This window comes from Silene latifolia, chromosome 1 (genome assembly GCF_048544455.1).
Source record: "Silene latifolia isolate original U9 population chromosome 1, ASM4854445v1, whole genome shotgun sequence".
In the NCBI taxonomy this organism is placed as follows: domain Eukaryota; kingdom Viridiplantae; phylum Streptophyta; class Magnoliopsida; order Caryophyllales; family Caryophyllaceae; genus Silene; species Silene latifolia.
Window position 1 is genome coordinate 91,234,927 of NC_133526.1, and position 23,811 is coordinate 91,258,737.

General features: G+C 38.4%; 1 protein-coding gene and 1 non-coding gene across 2 annotated transcripts; one reads left to right on the forward strand and one right to left on the reverse strand.

Moving 5' to 3' along the window:
- The first annotated feature begins 5,832 nt into the window (after positions 1-5,832).
- Positions 5,833-11,677, forward strand: LOC141650580 (uncharacterized). The gene is made up of 7 exons (XM_074458680.1): positions 5,833-6,458; positions 6,541-6,775; positions 6,831-6,875; positions 6,986-8,298; positions 8,443-8,838; positions 11,031-11,172; positions 11,267-11,677. Exons 1-7 carry the CDS (start codon positions 5,833-5,835, stop codon positions 11,675-11,677), a joined length of 3,168 nt encoding a protein of 1,055 aa, XP_074314781.1.
- Positions 11,678-23,393: 11,716 nt separating this feature from the next.
- LOC141621795 (small nucleolar RNA R71) lies at positions 23,394-23,500 on the reverse strand. Its single transcript, XR_012532681.1, has one exon. It is a non-coding gene; the product is annotated as a small nucleolar RNA R71 (small nucleolar RNA).
- Between the last annotated feature and the right edge of the window lie 311 nt (positions 23,501-23,811).

Sequence of the window (23,811 nt, forward strand, 5' to 3'; positions counted from 1 at the left end):
ATTGAGGCGCGAGCCTTTGTGCACAACAAGGGGCTTCTGCCTCAGGCCAAAACTCAGTTTTGGCTCGTTTATCCCATGTTTTGGATCGTGTTATGCATGTTTTAGCATGTTATAGTCATAAAACAAATGAAGACATGATAAAAGAAGGATGTTTACACTCTCATACTTACATGTTTGGTTATGGCGAGAAACTGACGTAAGTGTAACAACTCGTTTGGTCGGAAAAGACTCGGTTTAAAACCGTTTTCGTAAGTGAAAAGAGTGTTTTTTTAAGATTAGTGACGGTGTAGTGGTAGAAGTGGTCGGTCAAGTGATTTAATGCACGATGACGGTACCAAAAAATGTGCAAGGCTTGTATTTACGATCGGTAGGTCGTAAATACGCGTCGGATTGTGACTTAAGAAGTCGAGTCGAGAATTTTAAGTGAGAAAAGAGGGGGCGGACACTCGCGTAAGTTCTCAATTTGGGGCATTTGAGGGGTATTTATAGGAAAATGAGTGGTTGTGTGAGTTTTGAGCGACGTGGCCACCTTGGCTGCTCAAAGAGGCGCGAGCCACGTCGCGGGTCTTCGAGTTGTCCTGTCACTTTCACACAAGTGCAATCATGATTTGTTCTATCCTAGGATTTGTAGTCACATGTTTGGTACTTGAACATTCATGAATCCGGGAAATCTTAGTATAGAAGGCTTTGAATGTTTTGTTTTTGGTGGTTGACTCGGTTTGACTCGTTGTTGGAGTCGGGATTTGAATTTTTGACTCGGTTTTTGGTCCAGTGTTGGTTTTGACTCTAGTTAGTGTCATTGCGACCCCGTCGTCGTGCATTAAACACTCCAGGTACTTTTGAAAAGTTTTGAAAAGTTTTATTTTCGAAATCGTTTTAAGTTTTCCGACGTAAAGTTGTACACAAACTGTCGATCAAACGCCGCGATTCCAAAACATGTTGTAGTCCGATAATCATCGGGTGTTTGTTGGAGTCTCAGTAGATACTGGGTATCTACACCTCCAAATATTAAGAGAAAAAACAACTACACCCAGTTCTAAATCATGAGTAGGATAGTTCTCCTATACGGCTTCAGCTACCTTGACGCATAAGCTATAACCTTCTCATTCTGCATCAAAACACATCCCAACCCATTCTTTGAAGCATCAGTGTATACTTCAAAGTTCTCACAACCCTCAGGTAAAGCTAGGATAGGAGTTGTGGTCAAACACTCCTTTAAGGTCTGGAACGCCGTTTCACAACTCTCATCCCACCGAAATCTGGTCTCTTTCCTCATCAAAGTTGCCATAGGCCTCGCGAGTGTAGAAAAGTCTTTCACGAACCTCCTGTAGTAACCAGCTAAACCCAAGAAACTCCGAATCTCTGCAACATTCTTCGGTGATTCCCACTTGGTCACTGCCTCAATCTTGTTGGGATCCACCGACACACCCTTTTTAGATATCACATGACCCAGAAAAGCCACCTCCTCTAGCCAAAACACGCACTTGGATAGCCTGGCATATAACTGATTATCTCGCAAAGTCTGCAAAACTAACCTCAGATGCTCCTCGTGCTCCTTAGTCTTATAGTAGACTAAGATGTCATCAATGAAGATGACCACAAACCTGTCCAAGAACGGACTAAAAACCCGGTTCATAAGATCCATGAAAGCTGCTGGTGCATTCGTCAACCCAAAAGGCATCACTACATACTCATAGTGACCAAAAAGAGACCGGAAGGCTGTTTTAGGAATATCCTCATCTGCTATTCTCAACTGGTGATAACCCGGCCTCAAATCAATGTTAAAGAACACACATATGCCACTCAGTTGTTCAAAAAGATCATAAATCCTTGGCAAAGGATACTTGTTCTTCACCGTGACACGATTCAGCTCCATGTAGTCGATCCATAGCCTCATGCTCCCATCTTTCTTCTTCACAAACAACACTGGTGCTCCCTATGGTGACACACTAGGCCGGATATACCCCTTGTCTAACAGATCATGTAGCTGTTTCTTCAACTCTTCCAGTTCTTTAGGTGCCATACGGTATGGTGCTTTAGATATAGGGCATGTCCCCGGTTTAAGCTCCACATTGAAGTCGATATCTCTCTTAGGTGGTAACCCCGATATCTCATCTGGAAAGACATCTCTAAACTCCCCAACCACATGTATATCCAGATGCTGTCAGCTATTCCGCGCGCCGATCTCTCACTTGGCAAAGAATCAATGGACACTTCTTCCTCAAACATGACTTTAAGGTCATTACAGCGATGAACTTACACTTTGGCCTCACTAAAAACCCCTTATAAGACACTCTAACACCCTTGGGGCCCTTTAAAGACACTTTCTTTTTTCAGCAATCTATCTTAGCATCATACTTACCCAACCAATCCATCCCGACGATGACCTCAAACCCATCCATAGGAAACTCTAATAAGTTGACTGGTAAGTCTACCCCTCCAACCAACATGGACACACCTCTATACAACTTAACACAAGACACCGACTCCCCAGAAGGTATAAACACATTATCCTCTACAAGCTCAAACTCCCCAAAACCCATAGACAAGGCATGACCTCTAGACATAAAGGAGTGTGTTGCCCCTGAGCTAAACAAAACAAAATATGGCGTATTATGAACAAGAAAGGTACCGGTAACTACATGGGCATTGTTCTCAGCTTCCCGTTTTCCCATCATAAAGAGCTTCCCGCTGCTTTTCTGGCCCCCACCCTGGACCGAGGTGTTTGAAGTAGTCGGCTTAGGTGCTGAGTTTTGAGTCACACTGTTGTTCGGGCGCTGATAGGATCCTATATTGTTGAGGTTGAAGCCGCTATTATTGTTGTTCTGCCCTCCACGATTGCCCCAAGTCCGAGATGGCCTGTTGCTAGCAAAACTCTGACTCAGAGCTTGAGAGAAACTCCACTGATAAGCTCCTGAAATCCCTTTAACTATGGCACTAGTACAGTCGTGCCTCTTGTGACCCACTCCCCCACAGTTGAAGCAAGTAAGGTTGGAGTTGTCACTAACACTCCGACCACCACCTCTTCCCCATGCTCAAGATCCCCCAGAAAACCCAGATCCTCCAGAAAAAGCCCTAGACTGACCATGGTTGCCCCTCTTGTGGCCCGACTGATTGCCACTCTCATTCTCTGCTTTCCTCTTTTCAGTGGTGGTTCTCTCTGTAGCCTCCTTGGATAAGTCCACCAACCTCTCAGCTTGCCCAGCCCACGAGTATACATCTTTTAGGTCTGTAATAACCCCAACTGGTAACCTGTTCATGATCTTCGGTGTCAACCTCTTCTCGAAACGAAGAGCCAAACCTCGCTGCCCCAGCTGCATATCTTCTGCGTAGCGTGACAACTCAAGGAACCGGTGATAGTACTCTGCAACCGTCATGTCATCAGACATGATGAAAGAATCAAACTCGGATCTCAGCTTGTGACGGATGTGTTCCGACATGAATTGCTCCCTCATAGCGCTCTTCAGACCTGCCCACGGTATAGCACTGAGCTCCTCATCCCTATAGTATGCCCTGGCATCTTCTTTCACGTTCTGCCACTATACGCAGCCTCACCCCTCAGGTAGTACACCACATGTTAAACGGCCAACTCCGACGGACACATCACAACCTCAAGGAGGCTCTCCATCTCACGGTGCCAGTTATCAAGCAGCTTAGGTTCTCTGGTGCCCTCGTAAGTCGATGGGTTGAAGCGGGAAATGATAATGCTCATGTGGGTTGTATCCACTAGTTTCTCAGCCCCTTACCCACATTCTTAAGAGCCTCAAGGAGTGTCTAGTCATCTGAGATGCTTGGACATACGCTGCTGACCTCTTTGGCGGCATTTTGAGCTGATAAAAGAAAGGAAACGTAAGCACATAGCCTACGGTTCAAAATAAACATGACCCTCCGCCAAAGAAGTACTCGGCCGAGTATGGTAAGATACTCGGTTGAGTATGGACTACTCGGTCGAGTACCACTAATATTGGTCAAGTGTTCCACTCCAGTAGCCAACGTCAAAACACAGAAACCATACTCGGTCGAGTATGGGTTATACTTGGTCGAGTATGCCTCACTCGGTCGAGTATGCTCTATTACTCGGCCGAGTGATCACAACCATTAGCTACTGCAACCTATAACCCAAATAACACTCGGTCGAGTGCCTGGTTACTCGGTCGAGTACCCGCCCTGCTCGGCCGAGTTATGCCAAAAACAAGCTGTAAACTATCGCTATCATACGTAAACATGCTTTTCTATCAAGATACACAACTCCCCTTTTGAAAGCCACGTATTAAACATATAACATGCTCGCATACTTCATGCTCAAGATCTATCATATACAAATTCACAATTCACCTTTCATATACTACCATGTTCCAATACTTTCACCATTCATCCAACAACTTCACAAGATTCAAGTTACAAGTATTACACACATATGACTCAAACATATAACAGTCCCCAAGACTTCCCCATGTGACCAGCTTGAGATCGCAAGGGCCTCAATGCGACTTCGTGACGTCTCCCAAGTCTTTGCGGTAGCTCCAAACAACTCTCCCTGAGTTCATTTTATTTAGAATCCCTATATTCATTGGGTTCATTAGTTTTAGGTTCCATAATCGTCTCTCTGATACCACTTTGTGACACCCCCTACATACCAAGGTGCCTTACCAGGACCACTCTAGCATGAGAGACCGTCACCATCTCGGTTGCACGAGGTTAGTATATCAAAGTTACCAATCTAAAACACAATTATTAAAGTATAACTGTTTAATGTTTACATGTTCCAAAATCCAAAAACCAAAGTAAAGTTACTAATGTTCATCAACTACAACTGGAAGGTAAAATCATGACAGCGGAAGCTAGACTCGAGTGATGACTCCCCATCTCGTCCCCATGGCTAGTAAACATCATCACCTATTATAATTTGCTCACTATCCCCGAATGGATCACCACAGATTTTATAAAACAACAACGGGGTCAGTTACTGTATAATCAAAATAAGACAAGTACGAAAAGACAAACAGTTGATCATCATCCACCTCCAACTTCCAATCACAACATGTAACCGACTACACACTAAAGTGTGTAGCCCTGCTAGTGGGGGACCGCAACCCTACCCACCTATGCCCCAGCTCATCAACGAGCGATAGCCATATTCATTAATGTGCACATCCCCTCCTGTGCCGGGTTCCACAGAGCGCAAAACTAGGGCGTGAAGACACTCCCGCAAGTGACTCCACTCAGCCGAGGACGCACCTCGCGAACATCATCATTAACCATCTCCACACCAACACCAAACTACAATCCAACAATAGCATTTAATCACAATATCAATCGTACAAACAATTGCAACACATATCTTAAATCAATTAAACAGTAAACCGAGTAGGGAAACTCTAGCTTAGCACAACTGCAATGAGATACACACGCAAGCTAGAATGGCTCCTTTAAGAAGTCCTCACCTAACAACAATCACATAATTCCAATTGCCATATGCAAAAGCCTTTTCCCTCGAATCACAAATTAGGGCAAAACCCTAAAAGGTAAATCAATAGAATTAATGGAATCAAACGCTTACCGACACACGCAATGCAATGAATAATGAAGAAGACTTTCTAATAATCCACGCACTTAAGAGAGAGATTTGGAGAGGATTAGAGTTACGTTGTATTATTTAGGTTTCGTAAAAGTGATTAGAAAACGCGTCTTAAATAACTATAATCCTTTCTAAATCAAACCGCGGAAATAAGGAAACCAGATCTCTTTGATATACAGTTTCTGTCATATGATGCTCAACATATTCATATGCATGTCCACTCTAGAATTGATAACAAGAGGTTTTACCTTACTATGGTTTATGCTTTCAATAACTTGAATGATAGAATTGCCTTATGGAGTTTTTTGAAGCAGCAGTCTCAGACCTGTGTGTCTCCTTGGTTATGGTTGGGGGACTTCAATGCTGTTTTATCTCCTATTGAGAGATTGGGAGGTACTACTACTGAAGCAGAAATGGAGCATTTTCAGGAGTGTGTCTCCCTTTGTGGTATGGAGGACATTAATGCTACATGGGCTCTATATACTTGGTCTAATAAGCAGGAACCTACTGCTAGGGTATATAGTAGGTTAGATAGAGCTATGGGAAATCAGGAATGGATTGATGAATTTGGTGATTATATTGCTCACTTCCATCCTGAGGGTTTGTTTGATCATTGCCCGTGTACTGTGGTGAATAGAAAAGCTGAATTTGATGGTAGAAGGAGTTTCAAGTATTTTAACATGTGGGGTGCTTCTGAGTCCTTCAAGGAACAGGTTGCTAGTGTGTGGCAACAAAAATTCAAGGGTACTAGGATGTTTTCTGTGGTTAAAAAGTTGAAAGCTCTGAAACCTGTCCTAAAGAAGCTGAATACTACTTGTTTCTCTGATATAGAGAATAGCACTACCATTGCTAGTAGAGTTTTGGAGGAAATACAAGAGAAGTTAGTTGATAGTCCTGGGGATATCGATTTGATTCAAAGAACTTGATTTATCTGCTGAGTTAAAGGGCCTTATTAATGCAAGGGATAGTTTCCTTACTCAGAAGGCCAAATTGCAGTGGTCATTGGAGGGGGATTTGAATACCTCATATTTCCATCGTGCAATTAAGAAAAGGATTATGTTGAACAAGGTTTTCCAGATAGAGGATATGCAGGGTGTTCTTTGTACTAAAGGTGCTACTATTCAGAATTCCTTCTTAGCTTATTACCAGAAGCTGTTGGGCACTCAAAATCCTACTGATGCAGTTAATGTTGCTGTGGTCAGAAGGGGTCCTTGTTGTTCTGAGGTTCACTGGTCTATTCTGGCTAAACCAGTTACTTGTTCTGAAGTTAAAGCTTGTTTATTTAGCATTCCAAGCTGTAAGTCTCCTGGCCCAGATGGCTACAATAGTCAGTTTTACAAAGATGCCTAGGATGTGATTGGGGATGAGATTTGTGCTGCCATTATTAATTTCTTTGATTATGGTCAGCTGCTTTCTCAGGTTAATGCTACTGTCATCACTTTGATTCCTAAGAATGATAGGCCAACTAGTGTAGTGCATTACAGACCTATCTCTTGCTGTAATGTACTTTATAAAGTCATTTCTAAAATCTTGTGTGCTAGATTGGCTTTGGTATTACCTGATATTATAAGCAAAAATCAAGGGGCTTTTGTCAAAGGCAGAAGTATTCTAGAAAATATCCTCATTTGTCAGGATCTTGTTAGAATGTACAATAGGAAGGCAGCTTCCCCTAGGTGTATGTTTAAACTTGACCTTCAGAAAGCCTATGATTCCATTGAATGGGGGTTTCTTGAGCAGATGCTTGTAGCATTGAACTTTCCTGAGAAGTTTAGGCATCTGATTCTACAATGTGTTACTACCCCCTCTTATACTTTGAATCTTAATGGCACCCAGTTTGGCTTCTTTGCTGGCAGGAGGGGGTTGAGACAAGGTGATCCTATCTCTCCCCTTCTCTTTTGTGTGTCTATGGAGTATTTGTCAAGGGTAATGAATTATGCTGTGGGTGAATGGTACTTCAAGTTTCACCCTCTTTGTAAGTCTTTAAAGTTGACTCACTTACTTTTTGCTGATGATCTCCTTATGTTTTGCAAAGGGGATCATCAATCTATCATGCTTATCTTGAGGGTGTTGGCTACCTTTACTCCTGCTTCTGGCCTAAGAGTAAATGCTTCCAAATCAGAAGTAGTGTTTAATGGTGTGACTGAGGTTTTGAGACAGGATATTACCTTTATTTCTGGATTTCAGGAGGGTGTACTCCCTTTTAAATACTTAGTGGTACCTATTCAGGCTGGCAGATTAACTAAACATGATTGTAATATCCTGGTGGAGAGAATTGTGGCTAAAATAAGGGGGATAGGAGCTAGGAAGTTGAGTTATGCTGGCAGGATTATCTTAATTAACTCTGTGTTTAATACTCTACATAATTACTGGTGCTCTATTTTCCTTTTGCCAAAGTGTATTATCAAGAAGATTGAAGCTCTCTGTAGAAATTTCCTGTTGAATGGTGATGCTATGTACCAGAGAACCCCTCTGGTGGCCTGGGACAGTGTCTGCTGCAGTAAAAAAGAGGGGGGCTTGGGTGTTAAGAATGCTGGGGTGTGGAATATAGCAACAGTTGGTAAGTTGGTGAACTGGATTTATACAAAAGCTGATAGATTATGGGTGCTTTGGGTGGACCACATCTATATGAAGGGTGCTGACTGGTATACATATTCACCTCCTCCAGACTCAAACTGGAATTGGAGGAACATATGTAAAGTTAAAGCTATGCTAGCTGCTGGGTACCAGGGTAACCAATAGATCTCTGATGCTAGAGGTTACTCTATTTCTGCTGGGTATCAATGGCTACAGGGCTCACACCCCCCTGTACCTTGGTATAAGGATGTTTGGGATAGCTGGATAATCCCTAAGCATTGTGTTATTAGTTGGCTAATTCAGAGGAAAGCTCTGAATACTAGAGACAAATTATTTCAGCATGGGATTAGTGGAAGCAATTGTTGTGTGTTCTGTGAGCTTGCACCAGAAACCCATGATCACCTCTTTTCTGATTGTATCTACAACAAACAGGTGATTAGCTTAATTGAACACTGGATGCATCTGAGGTTTCAAACTCCCCCAGGTCATTGCCCTACTGTCAGGAGGAAAGTTTGGAGAGTGATTAAACTATCCTGTTGGTATGTCCTCTGGATGGAAAGGAATACTTGCAGGATTGAATTGAAGCTACGCAGACCTGAGTTGCTTGTGTCTGAAATTCAGAAGACAGTTCAGCTAAGAGTTCAGCAGAAAATGTCTTCTATTATTCAGCAGATGGATGTAGTTTGGTTGAATAGCCTAGGTATTAATAGTTAAGATGTTTCTTGTTCATTGTTATGGCTTAAGTTGATGAGAATGTATTCATGTAATATCCTTTTTATTAATCAAAGCTTACATGTTACCAAAAAAAAAACCGCGGAAATAACACCCGTCATACCGGATACTCAGTCGAGTATAGAGTATACTCGGTCGAGTATCCGCTACTCGGTCGAGTATTCCCATACTCGACCGAGTATTCCTGGGCAGTAAACTGTCCAGAAACACACGACACCTTTACTCGGCCGAGTAAGCCATATTCGGCCGAGTAACAGACTTAGAAAGCCGTGGTATTACATGGAACGCCGGTGACATGCCGTCGTCTTGGTGGGTCTGTGGTGGCGAGCAGCAATAGGATAGGGGTTGGTGGTGGCAGTGGCGGGGTGGTTGGTGGCAGTGGTAATGGGAAGAGAGGAGATAGGGAAGACACATCAAGACCAAATAGCCAAGTCATAAGCCACATCACACGCCACATCAGCACTTAACGGCGCAAATTGATGGAATTTAAGTTAAGGGTTACGGTGATACATAATAATGCACCACAGGGTTACCATTTCTCTTTTCTGATTTGCATGGTTACCATATGGAATCTGAAAAGTTCAGGGTCACCATGTTGAATTTCCCAAAATCAAATTATAATATAAACAAAACTCTGAAAAATAGGAGAATTTGTTTAGCTGAATAAAATAACAGCTAACATGCATTACAATAACCAAGACACTACAACAGAATAACTGTTATAACTATTTTTAAATAACTTATACAGAAATATATAACAAATTGCACATCCCGAATGACTTGTACAGAAAAAAATTCTTGTGAGGGATAATCCTTTCCCAGCCTTGACCAGCATGTCATTAAGTAAAAATGACCAGCATTCAATCCCGTTCGATATGATCATAGTCTTAGCAGACAATTAAATAATGTCATCACATTCAATCACGTTCGATGTGATCATTAATTTAACTTACGATATGTGGATGAGATTTAATGTTACCTTTCGTATATAAAACACATATTTTGACGGTTGTCATTTTTTTTTCAGTTTTTCATTCTCTCTTTCTCTCTCACAGTTTCCCTCTCAAAATCTTACTCTGTTTTCCATTTCGTTCGTGCGTTCTTCTTCGCCGTTCTTCATTATTGTGCTCACTAACTCTACTTTATCTTCAATTTCTTCGTCCTTGTTCGTCTCAACAGGTAATCAATTCTTCTGCTTAACTTTTTTTTTTCCGTTGATTTTGTTCAATTTCGCATTTTCATCTTCTTGTTTTCTACTTAAATTCCTTGTTTTTCTGTGTTTATTTTTCAATTTATTCAGTCATTTTCACTATGTAGTTTAATTTGTTGTGTTTTTGTTGTTAAATTACATTTCCTATTGTCTTCGCATAATTTTAGGGTTTCGTAATTTCATTTTTTTCATTTTTGTATCTGATTTTTGATTGTTGATGTTCTTATTTTCTGGTGAACTTCTGTGCATTCTAATGAAGATAATGTGTTTATTTTGAAATTATTTTTGTTATTGTAATATATTGATGTAGTTATTGTAATTTAGTAAGGTAGTTATTCTTTATTATTTAGTTATTTTCTTGGTTAGTGTTTTAAAGTCAGCTTTAGTCAAGTCCAGTTATTTTAATATGAAAACTTAGTTATTCTATATTCTTACAAATGCATTTGTTATAACGTTACATGTCGGTTTTTGTATTACTTTAACCTAGTTATTGTATTATAAAAACTTAGTTATTGTATCTGACAGTGACTTATTGGGGTGTTGTGTACATTAGTTGTTCTATATATGATGTGCATACAAATGCAGCTGTTGTAATGTTACATGTCGTTTATTTGTATTACTTTAACCTAGTTATTGTATTATAAAAACTCAGTTATTGTATTCGTTGTTGTCATAAATTTATTATTCTTAATTTTTTATTCTGTTGCTCAGTGATAAAAACAAATGGGGCCTAAACGTAACAGGGAGCCCGAAGTTGGTAATAGAGCTGATTGAAATGCTCAAAAGTAAATTTTCCAAAAAATAAGCTCAATAAGGTTCCTAGAACTGCAAGAGTGAAACTGTGAGTATATATTCTTCCCCCTCTGTTTTGAGTTTCTGTTTATTCTCCTTGTTTTGATGTGTCACTCTTTATTTTTTCTTTATTTTTTGTTTCAGCGCTGAAAACGTTAAAGTGAGATGTCGTCCTAATGGTTTGGTTAACCTGGTAAAACAACTTGGTCCAAATCAGCGAAAGGCTATCATTGAGATTGGGTTTGGTGCTTTGCTTGATTTCAAAGTGAACAAGTTGTCATTGGCTGTTATACCATTATTTATAAAATACTTTAATGCAATTGCTCATATTTTTCAAGCAAAAGATATCAAGTTTTTTTATTTCTAAGGATGATGTGTAGGATGTTTTTTTATTGCCAAACGATGGTGATAAGGTTGAGGTTGTATACACTGGACATAGTTTCTTGTCTTCACAAGAGACATTGAAAGCCAAGTTCCAGAATAAGTTTAATGTAGAAGCGAAAAATTATGTTCGTATCCCTGCTGTTTATAATGCAATTACTGGTATGGGAGATGACGGGGGAGATGAATTTCAGAAGTTGTTTGTCCTTTATGCTATGTCCGTTGTCCTTGCTCCTCCTTCAAATTATGCAATTGACTTTTCAATTCTTAAAGCGCTGCAAGATGTTTCACGTATCCACCATTTGGATTGGTGTGATTATGTGTTTGATAAATTAGTCGATGGTGTTGAGCGGTGTAGAACTGGGTCGTCTACTTTACGTGGCTGCGTACTTGTTGTTATGGTGGCATAATTTCATCGCATGCGTTTTAAGGAAAATACAATGTCCTCTGAGACTCCTCTTATTAAGCATTGGGATGAGAAATCCTTTATTAGAAGGGGTACCTTAGAGCTCAATTCTGGTTCGTTAGGGAGTGGGGAATATATCAACGGTGTCTATCACGTCTGCAAACACTTAAGAGAAGCAAAGGTTGCTGAGGTACATGCAGTTGTTGATAAACCTGAACTTGGAAAAAAATACCTGGAACTGCCTGACTGTTTTGATACTGATGATGTTATTCGAGCAAAGGCTCTTGATGTAAGTTCCAATAATTCTTGTGTATTTTATGAATTTGTTATTTTCTATAACTACAATAAGACTAATTTGTAGTTATTGTAAAGATGTAAGTTCCAATAATGATACTTATTAATAACATAAGTGAGGCATGTTTATTTTAAGGGAAATCACCATATTTTGATATTCTCTAAATTTATACTTCAACCAAAACTATATAATATTTACACTGAAGTCCCTTGGTCGGGTCCATCACACAGTGATATCGTTTAAAAACTATATAGTATAATTAAGTTGTATAGATTTATTTAATTAAATTGAAATCCCTTGATTTAAAAATATATATATATATATATATATATATATATATATATATATATATATATATATATATATATATATATATATATATATATATATATATATATATATATATATATATATATATATATAGTACTATGTTTGGTGTCCGGCTACGCCCGGGCTATCTTTATTTACCAATTTTATTTTTATGAAATATGATTCCCTAAATTTGGTTAACACATACATTTACAATTTACATCTTGAAATTATGATGAGATGTAAAATTAATCAACAAATTATGAGACTATTACTACTACTTAATATTATTATTACTTTCACTAAATCCCATGTTAATATTATTGCGGTTCACTACTTCTTCGGTTACTATTGTTTCTTTGACTACTAATACTATTTTTACAGTTAACTCGATAAATTAATATTTTCCTAAAGTCGAATTGTTAGTTAATTATTCATACTCTCTCCGTTGTTCCTATTGTTACTTTCATTACTTGTGTTGTGACGACTACTACTACTAATTTTCCTTCTTCCGCCGTCATTATTTTTTCTTTCACTTCTCCCGCCGTCATTATTTTTTCTTTCACTTCTCTCATTGTCATTATTTTTTCTTTCACTACTTCCGCATTTATTATTGTTAATTTCAGTAGTACTCCCATTGCTGCTAATATGACTTTCAATACTCCCGCTGCTACTGTTGTTCCTTTTACTACTCACATGGGTGATTACTATCATATTAGTTGATTATCTAGTTGTATTATAATTATATATATATATATATATATATATATATTCCAGAAACCAAGGGACTTCAATGTAATTAAATATATCTATACAACTAATTATACTATTGTGTGATGGACCCGACCAAGGGACTTCAATGTAAATCTTATATAGTTTTGGTTGAAGTATAAATTTAGTGAATATCAAAATATGGTGACTTTTCTTAAAATAAATACGCCTTACTTATGTTATTAATTAGTATCATCATATAATTATACAATTAGTTAAGGTAATGATAAATACATCCCTTAGGGTTGTATCTAAGTATTTAATACTATCTATATTTAGTATTAATTTAGGAATTAAAGTGTAAAATACACATAAATCAATGTAATTAATGCGTATATTAAGGTTTTATTTCCTCTTTTGGCTCCTTAGTAGGTTATATTTTGAAAATTATTAAAATGTAAATAAATCAAGTTAGATTTCTAAAATATATAATATTCTGTAATTATTTCGATTTGATTTAATGCATATATGTAAGAGCAAGTCCAATGGTAAGGTAGTTGTCATATCACATTTTAAGCTAGTTTATTTTTAGGCTACCAATTCATTTCAATGGTTTAGCTTAGATTTTAACTAGCTTGACCTAAATTTTAATATATGAAACTAATTTTATTGGTTGCATTTTAGTGGTAAGGTCATTTAAGCTAATAGTTTAATGAAGCTAGTTGCTTGGTTTAAGCTATCCTACATGGATTTGTCCAATGGTTTAGCCACTAGCTTGCAATTTTAAGAAATTGCAAGCAAATCTCTAAGGCAAACCATTGGACTTGTTCTAATATATTTATATAAATATATAACCTCTTAAAATTCTAGAGCTAAATAGTAAAAGTAATTATGTTAGTTGATACCGTCGTTTCAGTACCAAAAATAAATACCTAGATACTACTAACAGAAGTCAGCGGTAAGTAGGGTCGATCTCCACAGGGAGGCGGTCACTATCTACTTGTCAATTCTAGTCTGTCTACGGTCACGATTGGGGGTTTAAATTGTTTAAACTAAACTAATAAGATTAAAAAGGAATAAGAGAAATTAACAGAAGAAAGAGGGAACTAGGATTTCGGGTCATCAATGAACGTAGCCAATCGCAGCTAAAGTCACAGATTAGTCGATGCGTCGGTCTAAGGGGCAATGAATATCTCCTTTCGGTCTCAATTCGCCCTAAAATGCTATTAGCTTAACTTTCGCCCTCACTAAAGCATCCTATTGTTCACTGTGGGTCTCACCCCTTCCAACCTTTCGGTCCAGGTCAAGGTTTACCAAAGTTAAATAGGCTAATTGTGTCGACTCAACTAGCAAGATACAATTAAAGTAGCGATTAACAACATAGACTAAAACAACAACGACAACCTATAAACCTAATTAGCAAGTAACATTAGTCCATGGAATAACCTAATCCTAGCAGAGAAATTAGCTAAACATAAATAGAGGGAAGAACGGAAATAAAGAGAGAAATAAACATAAACATAAATAAAGGAGAAAAGGGAAAGAGAGAAGTTACAGTAAATCCGGGAAATGGAAAGAAGTATTCAACAGTAGAAAAGGGAAAAGAAAAATATTGAAAATTAATGTATCAGATGATGGGGAGAGCCGAGAGAGCTTACAAATGACGTTTTTCCTCCCTATTTATAAGAAATAGGGTTATTTATTTGACCTAATGCGAAAAGGATTAAGAAAAGCCCGAGCCCATAGCAATTCCACTCGATCGAGTGGTTTAAAACAACTCGATCGAGCAAAATTCATCTCAAACCACTCGATCGAGTGAAAAATGCAACTACTCGATCGAGTAGAAAAAGGACTCGATCGAACATAATTATACTCGATCGAGTACTTTCCAGCGCACAATTCCTGCTTCGCGCACTGAACTTCAAATGGCTACCATTTCTTCGTTACTTGGGCAAACAAGGCGATTCCGGTGGCGTTGGAAAGCTAAGAGGACAAGCTTTCATGTCCATTAAGAATCACCTGAATATCAGTTGTAAAACTCGAGATATGGCTCTTCAAAGTAGGCACTTGCAAATTGAAGTTCTTCCTTTGCTCGCCTAGCTATCTTTCTTCTTTGCGCATCTCAAAATAGCTACATTCCCGCTCCAAATTCACTCTTCCTCCAAATTCATGCTAAACGGATGGTAAAAGGCTCAATTTCACTACTTTTTTGGTCCTTTCCTGCAAATACAACAAAACAAATCAAAGTAGCATATTCGGGGCATTTCGTAGCATAAAACTACGATAATAGCATAGAAATACGTGCATAAAAAGGCCTAAAAAGACTATATAAAATGCACGTATCAAATCTCCCCAAACCAAACCTTTACTCGTCCTCGAGTAAACTAAATGCAAACTAATGGAACGGAAAAGATAACTCAGAGCTAGCTATTACTTGTCTACTTAAACCAGTTTAATGCAAACTAAAATCAACAGTTACAGCTACAATGGTCATTACGCAAACGAATTATAAGATGTCCATAAATAAAGCTTACCTATCAACCCTGCAAGACTAACAAAATCGGACTCTCACGTGGTCACTCTTCTCTCATGAAGCAAAGGGTGAAAGTATATGTATAAGAGAGAAAGAGAAAACAAATACTCACCTAGATCACCCTACATAACATGCATGCAACAAAAATGATAGACGATTCAAGTACTACACATACATTCCAACCAACAATGTCCGTCACAGCTGAGGGCTTACAAATGATATGGGAAAGTGAGGTTCAGATGAGAAAAGGCAAAACATATTATGGGAATGTGGGGGTGAAGCGTCAAGCTAGTTCCTAAACTGGACCATATAAGACCGTCTGAATCTCAACTGACTAAAAAATAAACAAAAGTTCTCTTCTTTGGCACAAAACTCACTACCCAATACACAATCTCCTCAAAATGATGTAGATAAAACAGAGGAGTAAGACCGTCACAAGATAGAGATAAACACAGTCGGTCTCTTTTATTCATACAACTCAATACAATTTTTTTTCTTTTTTTCTTTCTTTTCTTCTTTCTGTTTCACGTGAACTTCAACTTTTTCAATTTTTTTTTTTTTGTCTTTTTTTTTCCATTCACGTTTTTCTCATTTTTTCAGTTCCTTTTTTTTTCATTCTCATTCTCCTTTCCTTCAATTTCCACCAACTCCAATCATATACACACGGGCCAAACTGCAGACGGAAAAATATACCATAAAAGACATGCTAAACTAGCTTGACTAGGCAGGCTCAGTTTGGGATGTAGCTAGTGGGTCAAAAAGGCAAGTTTTGGCTTAAGTGGAGCTAAATGGGTGAAAAATATAAGAAAAAGGAAATTTGCAAGCACCTCCCTGCATGTGACACCGACCACAAACCCGAATGTATGCATTTGACAAGTAATCGAATTTCATGAATGTGCAATAATGATGAACATATTATGCAAGGAGTACTACTCTCATTTCCTATGTAAACTGGTCATGGATGTCACCAATTATGGGCTATAAAACTCAGAAATTATAGAGTACGTTGCCAATTTATCAGGTCAAGTCTAAACAGTCAACTAAATTTGAACAAAAACTCGTAGATATGCGCAAGACACAACTAATAACTGTCAATAAAGTGCAAGGCTCAAGTAAAAATGACAAGTTATAGTGCAATTTCATCACGGAAATCAACCGTTCCGACTCAACCTATATGCAAAAATAAACGTGAAGTTTTTTTATTTTTCGAATTTTTGAATTTTTTTTAAGAGAAATAAAGAACAATGCATACGAAAATTAAGCGTGTTAACAGGAATGCAATAAAAGCTGAATGCAGACACGGATATGGATGCATAACCTCCCCAAACCAAACCGTACAATGCCCTCATTGTACCCAAAAATAAGGAAAGGAAATGCAAACTAAAAAAAAAGAGTGAAGATGCGGAAAACTTACAAGAATGCGCGAAGTAGGGACCTCCCCAAACCATCCAGCAACATGGGAGGTCACAAACAGCTTCATAGTGGCGTCATAGGAAGCGAATCAAAGCAAGAAAACTCGACCGAGAAAACCGATTATTAAACAAAATAAAAAACTGAAATGTTTGAAAAACAACTAAAAATAAAATCTCCGGGTTGCCTCCCAGGTAGCGCTAGTTTCAGACAGGTCCCAGCTCGACCTTCATTTCTTCGAGCCTCTATTTAATTAGCCTTGTCAAAACAGCTCAAAGCGCGCAGCAACCTATCAAACAGCTGGGCATGTGCTACACAAAACTGTAAGTAGCACCAAGGTAGAATAGTAACATAGGAAAATGAAATGTATAAACGTTTGAGCCTAACAAATTTCCTATAACAGCTCCTAAATTTATCAACAAAATAAAGGAGCTCAGGAGCAATTAACAATAAATTAGGGTACCGTTTCAGATTAACAAAATTATGATGACAAGAACGGTGAAAGATCGTTAAATTAATTGACCAACTGGGAGGGGGTATAGCATTAAAATGCGAAGCATAAGTCAAATGAGGCAATGTACTACTCAAACAAACAATAATAAAATTATCGTTAACTACCTCAGGTGGGTTGCTCTCAATGTCGGAATCATTGACAAAATAATATATTACCTCATCCGTGCTAGGAGCAATTACCGACTCAGCTATCTTCTCGTCACCCTCCTCAGTGGATTTCATCCCATAAATCGCAGCCTCAAGTGCATCCAACTCGGCTTTGAATAGGGGAGACTCACCATAACCGTTGTCATCATCAAAATTGTCGTCTAAAACGAACCCAAGTAACAAATCATTGCTCTCACTGGTCAAACCACTCGATCGAGCATAATTATTACTCGATCGCGGACTTTCCTCTTGATAATCACTCGATCGAGCATCTGGAACAGCTCGATCAAGTACTCCCTTTAAGCAGTTCTTCGATCGAGTGGAATTTTCTGCTCGATCGAACCTTTCTTCAGGTATTTCACTCGATCGACTAATAAATGTCACTCGATCGAGTGATTCTTGCTGTACAGTGCATGAATCTTCGTCTGAAGCGTCACTATATGATAGAACTTCGTAATCCGAGTCATAGAAATCATCATCAGCATCAGGCAAAATGGTTTCTTCATGGGAAAAACTGCTCTCTGCGTAGGTAACGCAGGCTTCCTCTAGTTGCCTAATTTTCGACTCAGCAGCTAACTGAGCTATTTCAGACTCGAGCTCATCAATTTGCGCAAAAAATTGTCTATCATGTTCTTGCCTTTTGAGTGCAAGTTCCTTCATCAAAGATATCAGCTCCGCAATCTCTTCTTTCTGCCTATCAGGGGGAGGAGCTTCTTGTCGCGGTGGCCAGACAAATGGAGGATGTTGGTAGCCCCATTGATTGGGTAGATGCGGCGTCACAACTACAGAGGAATGGCTAGCTCGTCCCCAAAGCCTGAACTCATACCGCGTCATTTTCTGCCATGCAAAAAGCTGCATTGTGCTCAGCAGTACCACATCTCCCGCAGTAATTCACCTGCTGCGCAATATAATGGGACATAGGTGACGGGTCAAACGTACTCAAGCCTTCCCTTTGACGATCTTTCACCTAGAACTGTCTAGGTAAGACCTGTAGGGCCTATCAAAACAGCACTCAAGGAAAAAGATAAGAACTGCCTCAAGGAATAAATTCCTTGAGGCTAAAAACAAACAAAATAAAACAAGTAAATAAATAGTTGCCTCCCCGGCAACGGCGCCAAAAATTTGATACCGTCGTTTCAGTACCAAAAATAAATACCTAGATACTACTAACAGAAGTCAGCGGTAAGTAGGGTCGATCTTCACAGGGAGGCGGTCACTATCTACTTGTCAATTCTAGTCTGTCTACGGTCACGATTGGGGGTTTGAATTGTTTAAACTAAACTAATAAGATTAAAAAGGAATAAGAGAAATTAACAGAAGAAAGAGGGAACCAGGATTTCGGGTCATCAATAAACGTAGCCAATCGCAGCTAAGGTCACAGATTAGTCGATGTGTCGGTCTAAGGGGCAATGAATATCTCCTTTCGGTCTCAATTTGCCCTAAAATGCTATTAGCTTAACTTTCGCCCTCACTAAAGCATCATATTGTTCACTGCGGGTCTCACCCCTTCCAACCTTTCGGTCCAGGTCAAGGTTTACCAAAGTTAAATAGGCTAATTGTGTCGACTCAACTAGCAAGATACAATTAAAGCAGCGATTAACAACATAGACTAAAACAACAACGACAACCTATAAACCTAATTAGCAATTAACATTAGTCCATCGAATCACCTAATCCTATCAGAGAAATTAGCTAAACATAAATAGAGGGAAGAACGGAAATAAAGAGAGAAATAAACATAAACATAAATAAAGGAGAAAAGGGAAAGAGAGAAGTTACAGTAAATCCGGGAAATGGAAAGAAGTATTCAACAGTAGAAAAGGGAAAAGAAAAATATTGAAAATTAATGTATCAGATGACGGGGAGAGCCGAGAGAGCTTACAAATGACGTTTTTCCTCCCTATTTATAAGAAATAGGGTTATTTATTTGACCTAATGCGAAAAGGATTAAGAAAAGCCCGAGCCCATAGCAATTCCACTCGATCGAGTGGTTTAAAACAACTCGATCGAGCAAAATTCAGCTCAAACCACTCGATCTAGTGAAAAATGCAACTACTCGATCGGGTAGAAAAAGGACTCGATCGAACATAATTATACTCGATCGAGTACTTTCCAGCTCACAACTCCTGCTTCGCGCACTGAACTTCAAATGGCTGCCATTTCTTCGTTACTTGGGCAAACAGGGCAATTCCGGTGGCGTTGGAAAGCTAAGAGGACAAGATTTCATCTCCAAATAGAATCACCTGAATATCAGTTGTAGAACTCGAGATATGGCTCTTCAAATTAGGCATTAGCAATTTGAAGTTCTTCCTTTGCTCGCCTAGCTATCTTTCTTCTTTGCGCATCTCAAAATAGCTACATTCCCGCTCCAAATTCACTCTTCCTCCAAATGCATGCTAAACGGACGGTAAAAGGCTCAATTTCACTACTTTTCTGGTCCATTCCTACAAATAGAACAAAACAAACCAAAGTAGCATATTCGGGGCATTTCGTAGTATAAAACTACGATAATAGCATAGAAATACGTGCATAAAAAGGCCTAAAAGTCTATATAAAATGAACGTATCATTAGTAGTGAAAATTATTGTTGTCAGAATCCCGATTCGATCCTATGATTCTACGATTCTACGATCCAAAAATGCTTGTCCGATCCCGGATCCTACGATTCTATCATGTTTGTAGAATCTTACGATCCTTTTTATTTGAAATTTTGTAGAGGTAAGATTATAATACGATTCTACGATCTTACGATCCTACGATCCGACTCTATAGTAAACATATTAAAATAAATTTTTATATAACGACATCGTAAAATCCAAATTTCATGTCATTTGTAGAAACATGTTTATGAAATGATACTAAACTCATTTGTTATCAATATTTTGGGTATAAATAAGTGTTTTGATCTTCAATTATATATTTTTACCAAATAAAAATCTATATTTAGTGAATTTGTAGAATCTTACGATTCTACGATCCGATTCTACCGATTCGATCCTATCCTCCCCATCGATTCAAAGTAGAATCCCGATCCTGACACATAACATTGGATATAATGATATGTTACTAATCACTCATTTGAATAGTCAAAGTAACTATATTAGCAAGGGGAGTAGTGAAAGTAATAGAAGCAACAATGGGAGTAGTGAAATTATCAATATTCATACGGCAGTAGTGAATGTAACAATAATTGTGGCGGGAGTAGTGAAAGTAACCGAAGTAATAACGAATGTAATAAAAGTATCAATACTTACAACATAAGAAAACATATATGAACAATTAGTTAACTAATCGATTTAAGTAAAACATTAATAGCGGGAGTAGTAAATTTGTCTCATAATTTATTTCATTGTAATTTTAAGATATGACATAGAAAAATTGATGTGACTCATATTTGAGCACATTTAGTCCCCGAATTAACCTCGTTCCCATGCTTTATAGCACATAATTGGGTCATTTACTATCTTTAGTTTCCCATTTTGCATATTCTTTGAGGTTTTGTCTCCTTGGTAGGAAAGGATGGCTAATCTTGCATTTACATGGCGAAATGGAGCTAAATTGATCGCATCTAATGACCAAGCATCAAAGAGAAGACCAATACTAGAGGCCTAAGTAGATAATAAAGTGAAATAGGCAATGACGAAAGGATCCTTGCATCCCCAAAATGATCCTTGCGGATTGTGAAGGAGCCAAAAGAAGAGTAGCTGACTGCCCAGGGATCCGAGTGTCTCCCATCATCAACATCCGGGCGTCTTTCGGCCAAGACGAGCGGATTGCAGCCCATGGAGTCGAGCGTCTTCCAGGCGATCTGAGCAGATCAAAGGTCAAAGAGCCCGTGCCACAGCTCAAGACGCACGGATCGTGGCAGGGCTAGCACGAGAATTTGCTCATTTCCTTCGAGAGGAGCATTTCCTCAACTTTTCTTAGGGTCTTAATGAAGTCCTTAGTAACCCTAATCTTTGTACCTAATCTTTAGTATAAATACCCCATTGTACTACCTAGATTATCATCACCTCTTAATCAATTCTTAGTACTCTCTTAATCCATTTTTAATCTCATCAAATTAATTCTAGTTTAGTTGTAATACAATTTATCAATATTAATCATATCTTAATCTCTTCTTAATTTCTCTATTGTTCTTCATTTATTTTGGGTAATTAGAAGATTATTTGGGTTTATTTGGGAGATTGACAACCTTCCATCAATCATCAAGTACTTCTATTATTCTTTGCTTTATTATTTAGAATAATCTTCATAGGTATAATTCCTTTTACCCTTATTTTAATTATTGTTAATTACATTCATTTATTCATCATGTTTAGCTTTGTTAGTTTGATTGACAATCTTATTAGCATGTTGAACTTTATAATGAGTGAGTAGTCTTCTAGCTAGAGTTAATGGGGAATTAGGGGAAACCAACATGGGGATTGATTCATGCTTAATCTAATATGTCTTCATAATTAATTTGCTTGCTTGTTGTGATTTTATCTTATGCACATGTTATGTTTGATGAAATGCGAGCCTATGAATCCTTGTATTTTTTGATCTATCACCTATCTCTTCATTGAGGCTTGTAATCTTATACACCCACTCGAGCCTCATTAGACCATGCATATAGTTGAATAGGAAGGATTAAGTCGACTTGTAGGTGTTGTACAATCTAATCGATTCGGCTCCGGGACCCAAACCTTCCTAGGGATTGTAAGCTTATACACCAACTCGATCTCAACACAACAATTAAGTACTTGCATATAATTGAGAACATGTTTGTATGATCAACTCCCATGAATCCCCTATGAACCCATGACACCCTAGTGCTTTTTATCAATTTTTACATCTCCTTTTAATTACCTTGCTTGTTTTCATTACTTTACTTTCATCTTGTTGATTATTTTAGTGTATCTCCTACCTCAACCTAAATTGTGACACCCTAAGACACAACCATTTGCAATTGAGAATCCTACATCAATACCCGTCCCTTGGGATCCGACTTTTACCTGCCTCTTTACTAAGAGTAGTTTGTAAAGTTATAAATATTGTTTTGGTTGGTAGCTTTTGACGACGAGTTGAAACCGAGCACAAAATGGCGCCGTTGCCGGGGACGGTATTAACTTGATTTGATTTTCATTAATTGTTTTTAATTGTGTCTTTCTTTACCTTGGGGAAGTAAAACTCCTTAAGGTTGTTCTAATTATTTTCGAGTTGTTTGATATTTTGTATGACTAGGAGATCACAAGGTAATCTATTGCCTATTGATTTCGAAATTGAAAGGACCTTAACCAACAATAGAAGAGTTCCTAGAGGTACTTCAAGAGTTGTAGGTGTTGGTGAAATTGTGGACATTCAACCAAATAACATTTAGTTTACCGACCCTTTTGCAAGAAAAGGAGGGGATAACCCAATACAAAACCCACCACAAAATCAACCCACAATGCCTAAATTTTCATCACATTCCGTACCAACCGAGAAAAACCTACCAAATGGTACTCCTACACCCCAAAATCTAACCGGTAATTTCATTGCCAAATCCGCATTCATACAATTAGTTGAGAGAAGTCAATTTGGAGGGATGCCTAGTAAAGACCCTCATTCACACATAGAGACTTTTTGTGACTATTGTGATGAGATTTCTCAAACCGGAGTTACTCAAGACTAAATCCGATGGGTATTATTTCATTTCTCCTTGATCGGTACCGCAAAGCAATGGTTAAAGAGCCTAGACAAGGCTACTCTTAGTATTGACTCATAGAAGAATTGGCACTTGCTTTCTACAAGAAATTCTATCCTCCGGAGAAGACTAACATGTTGAGAGCCCAAATCACCGGGTTCAAGCAAAGAGATGAGGAATCATTGTATGAGGCATGGGAGAGATTTAAGGACACTTGTCGTTCTTGTCCACACCATGGACTTAGCGAGTGGTTCCTTGTGCGACAATTTTGGAAAGGTCTATATGAAGATTCCCGCAATATCCTCAACATGGGATCAAATGGGATGTTTACCGAAGTTTATGACAATCAAACATGGGCCAAAATCGAAGAGATGGCGGTTCATAATTCACAATATAGTAGACCTCGAAAGGCTACTAGAGGAGGAAAGCATGAGGTAGTTTCCATCACACAATTGGGTGCTCAACTAAGTGCTCACATTGACACCATCAATTTAAAGTTTGAGAAGGCCATGGCTAAGCTTGATGAAGCTTCCCAATCACCCAAACAACATG